This window comes from Poecile atricapillus, chromosome Z (assembly GCF_030490865.1).
Source record: "Poecile atricapillus isolate bPoeAtr1 chromosome Z, bPoeAtr1.hap1, whole genome shotgun sequence".
NCBI classification, from domain to species: Eukaryota; Metazoa; Chordata; class Aves; order Passeriformes; family Paridae; genus Poecile; species Poecile atricapillus.
In genome coordinates, this window is record NC_081289.1 from 29,552,209 (window position 1) to 29,564,466 (window position 12,258).

Here is a 12,258-nt window from a genome sequence, read left to right on the forward strand (position 1 = left end):
CTAATTCCTGACTAGGCCTCAACGTGATCTGGCAACACAAATACATGGGCAGTTCTGGGCAAGATGCCCTAACCTGATTTGATTCCTTCAGACACCAGACAGTCCTATAGCTGAAAAGGCACTGTTCAAATCTTTAACATATATTACCAACTTTTCACAGTGTCATTTCCAAATAAATGACCCTACAGCTAGATAACTCTGGCCATATTTAGATGCTCGGCTACCTGTCTGCACTTCTGATGCCTACATTTTTCAGCATTGTTAGAGCAGTTGATCAGACTCGTGATCATGCATTTCCTTCTAGATAATACTTCACTGTTGTTGAGTAATGGAAATGGTCCACCTATGTGACCTTAACTGGTGGCAAATGCAAACTAACGCATTGGGTCCACTGTGGAAGAGAGCAACGCTGCCATGCACGTGCTGCAGGTGGTGGCCACACACACGGACAAACACTGCCACGTTGCCAAGGCGCAGCCACTGCTTGTGAAGTAGCAACTTCATGAGAATGAGCCGTAAGATCACCAAGTTCTGTAAAGCACTGTAAGTTGGATAACTGCTTTGAAGTTCAGGGCCTCGAATTTTGGTCAGGGCCTTGGAGTTTCCTGGCAAGAGTGCAGTGATGTAGTATTGGTCTGATGTGCTCATGTTGACATCAGCTCTGGAGAAGACTTAGCCTTGGAAACACCTCTAATTTCAAAAGGCTTATGACAAAATCCACCCTATTGAACAGGGGCACACATGCACGAAGTGCACACAGCATTACTGACTATTCCTTTCAGTGCACTTTCTGCTGTAGAAAACCAGGATTTTTTTATAAACAAGAGTGCTTCTTTTAAGCAGTTTCTTCCTCATCCTGTCACGGCCACTCATTGTGATAAGATTTTCCATTCTTTTTTCTTTCCTTTCGCTCTTTTTGCAGACGTTCTAGTTCAGCTTCATACATCATTTCCTGAATCAGATACTTTTCTCGCCTCATTCTATCTCTCAGATCTTTTGGAAGATCTGGAATTAAGTAGGAGATCAGATTCTTTATGCAAAAGACAAGATGCTGTGAACACAAAAAAAGGAATGACAAATTTAAAACCCCAAGAAGAAAACAAGTACTTTTCATATCTTCTGAAAACCTTATCTTTCCAATTTGCAGACAGATACTGTGTTTTCCATTACTAAATTTTAAGAAAGCAAACCATGAAGTCTTTTCCCCCACAAAACCTCCAGTCAAAGTCAGTGGATTATGGGTCACAGCAGAAATTATGAGCAGGTGGGTTCAAATAAGGCTTCAAAACTGTTCTATGAGCTGTGTGTTCAAATCCCAGAGGTCATGATTTGCTGTAAGGTTGTTTGGATAGAGCCTGGTATTAGTAGTGGTATTAGTTCCTGCTCTGCAGGAAGAGGAGGCTTACATGATGTAACACTTTCCTGTTGCCATAAACACATCGAAATCTGAAGTAATGTACCTATACAAAAGTAGTAATGTATCTATATAAAATGAAATCTAAACATTTTTTCTTACACTGTGTCTCTTATCCAAAGATATATATTCCTGTTTAGCAAACACCACAATTAAATACAGGTTGACTGATCCTTTGGCCTTCCTATTCTATGCACGACACAGCAAAGCTTAAGTTTGATGCCCGAGGGTTGCTTGAGTGTTCTTTTCTGTTTGAACAAAAATGCTGCTTAGACATTTACTCACTTCACTTGAAAGGAGGAACATATAAATGGAAAAGTCCTCAATCTCAGAAAGGACATACATTCTAGATTGGGGAAATAAAGGTATTTCTTCTTCTTCAAGCAGAACCCTTCAGAAAACCCTTCAGAAACCCTTCACTGAAAAGAGAATGTAAAATGTTTTCCCATGTATTCTTCCCTCATGATAAATAAACTCACAATACTCTAATTGTTGGGGTTTGTTTTCCAAATCTAAAAACAGAAAAATAGCCTCTTCTGTGAGTTTAACCTGGACAAATAATTCCTTTTGCAGTGACAAAGGAGGTTAAGCTTCAAAACAAACCACACTCATAGTACCAAAAAGGGGTCTGAGCTTAGGTAGTTACTTAATTTATGAAAAAACCTACCTTGAATCCCCTGTCTCTTAGAGCAATATTTATTGTAAGGACTGTAGCATTCACAATACAGCCACTGGTGTTTTCAAAAAGAAAGCTCGTGGTTTCTGCTGCAATTACCTTTTTGATTTCATAGATATAGTTAAGGAGACAGTTTGCAGTGTCAATAAACAGAGTAGCTCATGTTGAGGGAGGCAAATATGAGCCAGCCTATGGCTTTGGTTGAGATAAAGCAAAGTCAAATCAGATGTGCTGGTAACAGGCAGACTCAAAAAGTTATTCCACAGCTGGTCACAAATTTGTCTGGACACTGAAACTTGAACAGGACTCATTTTTCTTGCCTCACTTCTCCTTATGTCTAAGCTGTACTGCCTTTATGTCAAGTGTGCATCGAGAGGCCAGACTCTCTTCAGTCTTTAAGATTCTTAGGCTGACCTGCCAAAACCATTCTTGTAGTCCTTTCTGGAGAAGCATACCCTGACCTTCAGTACTGGCAGCTTATGAAACTAGAAGACATTAAGCCCGGCAGGCCTCTATCAAATCTTTCCTTCTTTCCCTTAATGTTTCCCTGAGTGTGCAACAAATGATGGAAGAAATTATCTCCTTGGGAACCAACCGCTAATAAGTTACCTAGTGTAAAGGAGGAAGAGTGCCCAACCTGCAGTGCCATATTCCTTCACCTGGGAAGGTATGAAAATTACAATCATGGGGAATTTGCTGAAGCCCTCAGTCTTCTGCTGAGCCACGAAGAATAGAAATAATAATCTAGAAAATGCTTCTTCTCCACTTTTGCTGTACCACGAATGCTTCTGCTGCGTTATCCAAAGAGGTGTGTTGAAAGCTCAGTTCAGAATGAATTTACACTGTTCTGTGAGTCAGAATGCAAGAGGTGCTCATCAAGATTATGCCATATGCCTGTATGGTGACTACAGTTTCCATATCTGTGTTGAATTCCCTGTTGCTATGAATTCAGAGCAGAGGATTGAGTGAAGAGTCTTTTAAAATCATGTGTTGCTTCTTTGGTTTCTTCACAGTGCAAAAGGCATTTCAAACTTCTTGTGCTGGAGAGATATTGAGCTCCTGGATTATGGTGGGGATATTCATGCACTTGAAATTAGGACTTCAGTTTTTTGGTTTTTTTTTTTTGGTAAATCATCTCATCCTATTTTCCTACTCTTCTAGCTCAGTTTTTCAAAATCAGCATGGGAATACCAGTCATGTGAAGTTGGTATTACCTCCTTTGGTTTGCCTTAAAGACATCTGAGGTACTGACAGTAAATACTAATATTATGAAGGTAGACAAGGATATTGAATCCTTTTCACTGTCATCATCTTTTTGGTGCCAATCATTCTGAAGGAATGAAGGGCATAAAAAAAACAAACAAGAAAAATTGCTAGATGTGTAAATAGTGTAACTTTAACTGTCATTGTTTCTCCAATGCTCAGATTTAATATTTCTTCTCATGTTCCTTCACTCCTACCCTTACACAACAGTCAGCATATGGTTTCCCAACCTAGACAAGTTACTCAGAAAGTAAATAAAAGATTAATTTATTTCCCCCTCTTTGCAAGTCACTGCTATAGTTTTCAGTGTTACATTCCCTTTTCTGTGAGAACCTACATGGCTGTGACTGTTCAGAAAACAAAGCTGAGAATACAAAGCACAATATAAGTAGAAGAAACTAAGACAAAAAACACCTGAGCAGCTGCCATCATAGATCAGCCCAATGCAAAGCTTCAGAGGGAAATTTGTTTTCTTTTTGGCTTTGTTCTGCCATCTGAATGGTCACTGACCTCAAAGACAATGATGAAAGCCAAGCGCGCTGCTAAGACGTGCCAGAACTGCAGTGTGTAACCGTAGGGCACTGGGGAGTGAGGAGGGTCTCGGTAGTCCCTGTACCTGAAAGACAAGCACAGAGTGGTACTTAACAAGCTCTGCACTGCTGCCTGGGTGAAGGCAAAACCAAAACTCGCTTTCTCTTGATCATTACATTTTCTGCACCAAAAATGAGCTCAGTTCAAACTGTACAGGTTAACCTGATACTGCTTGCTTCTAAGGCTGGGTCTGTGCTAGCGTTTGATTTCAGGTCAAACTGAAACTCTGCTTTTGAAGCAAGAGTCTTGATCACCTGCACTTACCATGCTTTTCTTCATGCAAATGGATTTACTTTCAGCTGAAACACACTGGTAAAATGCACTCCAGGAGTGCTAATGGAAATTGGGTACAAAGGACACAAACCAGTGTCTGAAGAAAATCCCTGAAGCAAACACACAGGATGGTGGGTGCTTCGACCCTACATCTTCTTGGCAGCAAGACATGTTCCTTTCAGGCATCTCCTCAGAGCCTGGAGAAGGGTGGGATGCTCTGCTCTTTTAAGGGATGCTTTATTCCCACTTCAAGGACATTTTAAACCTATAAGTGTCCCCGGTTTTGTCAGCCTGATAGTTCTCCCAAAATCCATATAAAAATGCCCCATGGACTCCACCTGGCCCTTGATCAATTAGTTGGCCATCCCTGGTGTAAAACATGACTCATCCTGACTTCAGCAGATCCAGCACTGCACCTCTTGGTATATCAACAGGGTGAGGACCATGTGAGAAAGTCATCTAGTGTCTTTTCTCACAGGGTTTTTCTTGAAAGACTTTAGGTCTCCAAAATTTAACTGTAGATATCTATTGGGAAAGCTGGATCCAGCTCCAAGATTGTATTTACAAACCATGAATCTGTTTAAGTCACACATTCTGGAGTCCATTTTTACTAGCATTTTGTTAATTCTAAAATAATACTTATTTAAAAGTAGTGTAAAAATTGTTTGCTTCTTACTCTGTTTCCTAGATGGGACAGAAAATGCACTGTAAAAAAATATTGCAAAGACCATAGTAAATAATACAGGCTGATCACTAAGTTAGTTTTAAGAAACTAATGAAAATGCAGATGAATAAAAGAAATAAACAGTTATTTAATCTCTATGATAATTCATATTTCTCCATGAGGCTTCACTTTCTTAGATTGCAGAGGGTGCTATATAGTCTGAAATAAACTGTCCTGACATCTTAGTCAGCATCAAATCTCTCAGAAATTGCAGTATTTCTAGAATAAGTTCTTAAAACTGAGATGATCTTTCCTTGTGTAAGTAGCATTCTGAATTCATAGTTTAGGATGTTCTACAATATTCTGAGCATCCCAAAAAGAGAAATCCCTGGACCAAGCCCCAGTAGAGTATATCTCTTTTTTTTCCCTTGCTAGGAATCCATTGTTACACATGAAAAAGAAAAATTTGTTCAGACAAACTGCCTTCCTGGAAAAATGCCTACACTATTACACAGTAGAAGACAATATTTCTTTACCTCCCTGTCAATATCTGCCTTGAAGTGCAATTAAAATGACTGATGTTTTAGCCCAATGCAGGTGAGTAAGAACCTGAGAGATAAGCTCAGCTAAAGAAAATGTTAATTTTCTTTCAAGGGTAGATATACATAATAATTCTGTGTCTCCCAAAGGAGCATATATCTCTTTTGGAGATTTATCACACAATTTTAAAAGTGTTCTATTTCGGGGATACTGAGCAGACAATTTTTTATTATTTTTTTTTAAATTGTGGGATTTCCATCATCAGATTTAGGGAGCGGCAACTTCATGCTAAGAAGTTGGGGAAGAAAGGAATTAAAGCGGGGCGGGGTGGGGGGGAAGAGAATGGTCAGAATGACAAAAAATTATTAAATAATGCTATAGTAAACAATGTGGGATGGAATGTGGATTCTCACTGTAGTTCTGCTCCACAGGTGAATTCAACATTGGGATTCTCTTTCTTCCAAGTAAATTGCAACAGTTCTAAATATGTTAGCTAAATGAAAGCATTAATTCCACCCCTCCCCCCATTTATTATGCTATACCACTCAAAATTCTCCCTATTCATAAAAACATTACAATATGGCAAGTATCACTTATTTTTTCTGTATCACAGACCTCTGTGATATCACAGAGTATCTTTTGTTCTTTTGAGGCACTCATGAAAGGATATTTTAATTCCTCACAGTGAAAAATACTGGGACTAAGCGTATCTGCTAAAGGACTACGAGGTCTCATGCTTGTAAGGTAACATTGCAATTAAAAACTGGTAGCTGTATTTGTTTGGTATTTTTGTTTGAGACACCATTTAAGACCTTTATTGAGATCCTTGAGGTTTTTGGCCATTAAAATCACTCAGGTGCAAATCTTCCATTACAGACTTTACTCAGACTGCAATTTCTCCAATCTGTTGTTGAGAAGAAAGACATGCAGATAATTAACTGCTCATCTTCTTTGGATTCAAACCACAAGTATATGATTATTACTAATAATTACACCAGTAAGAAACAATGTCAACATATTAACAATTCAACAATTCGGAAATGCTGGATTTGAGGTTACGTAGAGACAGCTTATGACAGAGCCTGTTTATCCCTGTCAGACCTGTGAAATACCTCCGTGTGGCTGCTCCTGTGCAACCTTGACTTCCCTGTGCACGTCCTCTGATATAATTTCATCACAATTGGGTGTCACTGGCACCTAAGTAATCAGGCATTTATTACTGGCCTTTTGACACCACATTTATCCATGATGATTGTGTCTGAGTCAAGCTATGATGCCATAAAAAATCCTGCATTAGGAGCATCCTCCAGACACCAACTTCTCAGCTTCTCTTTTATCTGAGTAAGGAATCATGCAGGTAACAGCCAAGCAGTACCAAGAAGAGCATGACCTTGAACAGCACAGTTAAAACTTTCCATTTTTAACTTATAAAAATTAGCTTCAACTCCAGATTTATTATGATGCTTCTCCATTTCAATGTCCTAAAGCAGAGAAGTATGTTGACCAGAAACTTACCTGCAATATTTTAATGGTGAACCAGAGAATTCACTTCCATTCGATGTTGGCTCTGAACGATTTTCAAAGTCAGACACCAGAAATACTGACAAACTGGCATTAACATAGCCAACCATACACCTAGAGGGGACAAAATGCTGTCAGCAGGACACAACAAGGTTTTTCCATTAACTGTTGTACTCAAGAGGATGCTCTTTGGGTTTCATAAAAACCCGAAGTACAATTTTGGCGCTTATTAATATTTGAAAGGGATGTTGAGGCAATATAAAAGAAAGGCTAAAGTAGGTCAGATGAACAATAAAAGTGAAGCAGTGGTAGAATTCTATGGGAGAAGGAATGGTGAAGATTGGGACTGGTTACTTTTGAATAGTCTCCTAAATGGTGACACAATAGGGGCAGCGAAAATAATGAGGAGCGTTAGGAAGATAATCAAAATATTCCCACTGTTACACTCATGGTACTAGCACAAAGGGAGACTAAATCAGATGGAAAGATAATACACTTAAAACAACTTTTTAGAAAAAGTTAATCAGAGGAACTCCATTCTAGAAGATCCCAGGGTGACTAAGCACTGTGAGGGCCAGGCAAAATTTAGAGAACACTGAGTAGAAGTCCCCTGTTGAAGGGCTGTCGGTGTCAATAGAAGGGTCAAGTTTGGTGTTAGCAAAGATGAGGAGATCCAGCTAAAATGTGTTGTGATGTTCATGCTTCACTGCCCAAACACAGGCAAGTGTAGGCACACTACTCAGGTTGGTGCAGAATATAATGCTTAGTAAGGGTTGGGGGATTTTTGGTTTTGGTTTTTCTAAATATGGACTTTACAGTCTTTGAGAAATTATATTCAAATATCGTCTGGCTTTGCCTCCATACTGATTAGATTTAGAACTTAAATTAATTCCAGTATTTTTCTAGTATCATCGTGTGTCATATGGATCTAATACCTACAGATGTTTTTCAAAGAAAAGAGTACCTCTCTTTTAAGCTATTCAGATGGTCTTCACACCTTAATCTGAGAAATAACAGATGATAACAGATGGTCTTCAGACCTTAATTTGAGAAAACTCACTATTCCTGTGGATTTTTTAATATCTTCTTGCTTTAATAACTTATAACATTACTAAAACCATTATCCAGAATGCTGACATAAACAGTTTTAATACAGATCATCTCCTTCAAAGTATTACTACCTGATGGTTTCGTCTAGAAATTCACTCAAAAAAGCAGCAGAAGTGTGAAAACATTGTACTAGAGGTTTGTGAAAAGAAGAGCCAAACTGTGAGCCAAACTACTTCCCCTATGCAGATCTAGTTTCAAAGCCACTGAGTCATATTTGAATCTCGAGAAATATTTCTAAAGGTGCTGTTTTTTCATGCACAGTGGTGCTGAGAAAATCCTTGCTTTCCTTAGCAATGAGAGTTGCTTACAGTGCCACAATATCCTGTAGTTCTTTATAATGGCATGAGCAGAGGCACATGCTCAGGAACAACTGGCACCAGACCACTTTAGCCCGATAGGATTTTAACTCTTCATAAAAGTAAACAGACCATCTTCCCTAGCCCCAGCTAAAATGCCCAACTCCTTGTAGGATAGCAATTTGCTAATCGGGAGCTGCCACACCAGATGCCCTTCTTCCATCATATGATTAAATGTATTGACAGTCAAAAGACGCCAAAAAAAGCAGCAACAGATGAACTCAGTTTCTGCAGCAGGGAGTAAAGAAATCAATCTGCCATATGCCTAGTAGCAGAATGCATGCTCTCTGTCACCGTCTACTGTTTAGCTTGGGTTTCTTTGAACAGCAGCTTCCTTGCCAATGGCACTGCTAGAGTGTTTACAAACTGTGTCTGTGTTTGGCTGGGTTCACTGACCTTCCCAGAGCCCAATAGCTGAGATGTCACAAGTGGCCACACAGCAACTATCTCATACTTGTTGGGAGTGTGTGCATGTTAACATAATCTCAACACTGGAAGAAACACTAAAAGAAAATCCACTTAGGCAGCAGGGATTCAGATCACAAATGTCTCCTGCAAGATTTAATCTAAGAACTCTAGTTGTAGAAGAAAAACAAATTACTTTTCTCTTGTAAGTATATCTTGATGTATTAGTTGGAAATTTTTTCCTCTTGCTGGACACTACTTTTTTGAGTAATACAAACTGAATATTACATCAGGAAAAAAACCCAGTTTACAAGTTTAAAATGCTCAAAAAATTCTTTATTGATTAGCATCAGCATTGCTTCAGGAAAAAAAAAAAAAAAAAAAAAAAAGAGGATTATATCCATGTACTACCAGCTGGAAAGTACAGCTTAGGCAGCATCCTGTCACACACGCTAAACCTCTGAAATAGCTCTGCCACGTTTGCCTTGAATCACAGCAACTCATTCTGTGACTATGCAAAGCATCAGTACCCATGGCTGGTATCTGTTACCCAAACACAAACAATACTTTTGGTTCAGTGGAATCAGAACATACACAGACAGTAATACTGCATCTATTCAAGTATTAAGTTATTTTTGTGTACATCTGTTTCCCACCACCCCTCCAAAAAAAAAAGCCAAAAAACTTACTTTTGTCCTGCTTCTCCTTGGCCAGCACAAGGTCCGTATTTGTAAGCATAAACAAGGCGAGGGATGAAATCTGACGTCACTGCTATAACAAATGCATTTGTGATAACAGAAAGGATTCCAATGCCTTCCAGGATCCCGTACCAGATGCCTGTTCAACAAGGACAGTATGTTTGCTCCAGGAAAAACAAGAACCAAAGTGCCTGAAATACTGCATGATCTGAAGTAGTTTTCCCCACTGCACAAGGTGTTCTTATGCAGTTTTTATCCAAGAGTCACAGAGTAAAAATGAATTTTCTTATTGAACAGCAAGACCTAATCACTGTGAATCACACCAAATGAAGGTTAGACATACTCATTGATTTAATGAGGCATCAAACTGCCCCTGAAAACTTTGCTGAATGCAATTTATTTTGAGAAATCAGATCTGAATCAACATTAAAAAAATGCATTTTCCTATGCTTTTATTAATTACATTATATAACTGGTTTTTTTAGAAATTATGTCTTCGTGTCCAGGCTTGTGCCAAAACCTACAGATTCACACTGCTTGCATTCAAAGCTTTAATCAGACACGGACTTTAGGCACATGGTAGAGAGCTGTAAGAGCACAAAGCCTGAGCTTCTGCTCTTTCTTGGTGTGGGCTATGGATTTTTGCAATGCAGTTGGTTAGTGAGGTTTCCTATTTACCCCTCTGAAAACACCAGGGATTCAATGCTGGGGCAGATTACTTTATTTTAGAGTTCTTCCTAAAGGTGTTTTGCTTTTGAATACTGCAAGGACAGAAGAGATTTGTAGTCAAACTAAGTTCAGAGATCCTTTGCAACAGTGTGTGGCTGGATGACCTCAGAGTTACATGGACCTTGTGTTTAGCAATGCAGGTGTGACTCACTGAGAGCAAGTTGTCTGCTGGGATCCAGACCCACCCTGTCTGACCCACCAGAGACCTGGTGGGCATGGCCCCTGAGTCACAGGGGAGCTTGGTTTTGGCCAGGTAAACATAAAACATACAGGTCCCTTACAGGATGGTGGCCACTTCAACTTGGCTTTCATGTTTCGCCTGATCTGTCTGGTTATTATATTCAAGTTGAGCAGCAGCATGTTTTGCACAGTGTGTCTGCCACAGCACAGCACCTGCAGAGAACACTGATCACTTGATACCTTGGCTGTTAAGTCCCCCAGAAAATCATTAAAAAACATTTTCCAGTATAGACTATTAATTACATAAGTAGGTTGGCATCAGATATTTTAATGTTTTTTTGAACAATCAAGGGGTGTATTATTAACTGAGAAGATGACTGAAAATGTCTTAATCTGCTCTTACTTGAAGTGGTCAAAGCTTTGACAAAAAACACATATACATAACAAACACCATACAAAGAGCTCACCTATATCTTTGGCTCTTGAAGCTAAAGGTCTTCTCCACTGAGTAACAAATTTGTAAGCATCAAGCCGAATTTCAATAATATTGTTTAGTAAGGCCAGAAGTGGTGCCAGTGGAAAAGCTGCCACAAAAATGGTTGTGAACCCAAACTGGAGAACTGGGGGAAAAAAGGAAATATCACAGTATAATTGTTAGGATCTAATTCCAAGGTCTAAGATACCAAAGTGCATTCAAATAAACACTACGTTCAAAATATACAGACACTTCTTAATATGCCATACTATATACTGGTCTAGTGGCAGTTGTACAGAAAGTCCTTGTCAAAAGCTAGAAGAAAGAATGAAAAGAGAAAATGCACATCTGACCCTGGAATGGACAATATCTTCTAAATTTTGTAATTTGGAGTGAATTCAGTGGTGGACAAACTTTTAGAAAGGGACGTTTTTACTCCAGCATCAACTAGGATCTCTCAATACTTGCAAAGATTAGGAATGAATACATTCCTTTTAAGAGTTCAGATGGGAAGAAGTTTGAAATTCTGTTAAAGTTTCCAGAGGCAGGTCTTCAGACTATCAGATTTCCCATTAATTTGGGAAGAATTGTGTGAGGGAGAAAAGAAAAAAACCAATCATGACAAAAGCAGTTCAGTCACATAGGGCAAAAGTTTGTGTTTTTTTAGTATTTTTTTGAGCAGTTATCCTCCACTCTCCTTTGCACAGAGCAATGCCTTTTGGCAGTAAGGTACTTTGTAAATGTGAGGTAGTAAATGAGGGAGGATTTTAAACATAAACAAGCATGCAGATCTGTACCATGCAGTTCAAAGTAAAAGCACACGGCAACTTTCTTTAGAAAATAACAGCAAAGTTCTTCAGAAATGTATGCAGATAAAGAACTGGGCTCTGGTTTGGAAAAATAAATCCAGAATGGGGATGTTTCATAAATGGGAGGTTAGCAAACCATCAGCAGTGCGCTTAACTACATTGGTTTGGTTCTTAAAAACTTACTCCCATTCCTCACCTGACCTGTGAGAATGAAAACCTTTCTGCAGTCTCCTTAGCTTCATATAGTGATAATTAAAAGAATTCACAAGCCCACATCAACAAAAAAGCAACAACATTAAAATCTAGTGAAAGAGAGAGAATGAAAGTTAGAGCCATACTCATTTCTAGGTATTCATCAAAGAGTCCATAAGCATTCATAGGCTGCAGATTATAGTCCTTTTCCCACTGTGGGAAGCTTGTTTTTCCCTGTGTGCCATACTCTTGCCGTAGTTTTCTCCTGGTCCACCAGTTTTGAATTAGCCTACATTTTAAATTAAATTAAAGAAACAAAGTAAAGAATATTAATGGCTATTTATCACAAAATTGGAAGAGGT

General features: G+C 38.9%; 1 protein-coding gene across 1 annotated transcript in view; it reads right to left on the reverse strand.

Moving 5' to 3' along the window:
- Window positions 1–859: 859 nt before the first annotated feature.
- Window positions 860–12,258, reverse strand: part of LOC131572561 (anoctamin-4-like) — a 101,065-nt gene continuing 89,666 nt past the window's right edge. The window contains exons 22-27 of the mRNA XM_058825809.1: window positions 12,043–12,185; window positions 10,888–11,040; window positions 9,503–9,650; window positions 6,937–7,056; window positions 3,864–3,969; window positions 860–1,051 (exon numbers count right to left, since the gene is read on the reverse strand). Coding sequence (XP_058681792.1) covers window positions 860–1,051; window positions 3,864–3,969; window positions 6,937–7,056; window positions 9,503–9,650; window positions 10,888–11,040; window positions 12,043–12,185 — 862 coding nt within the window. The remainder of the gene's footprint in view (window positions 1,052–3,863; window positions 3,970–6,936; window positions 7,057–9,502; window positions 9,651–10,887; window positions 11,041–12,042; window positions 12,186–12,258) is intronic.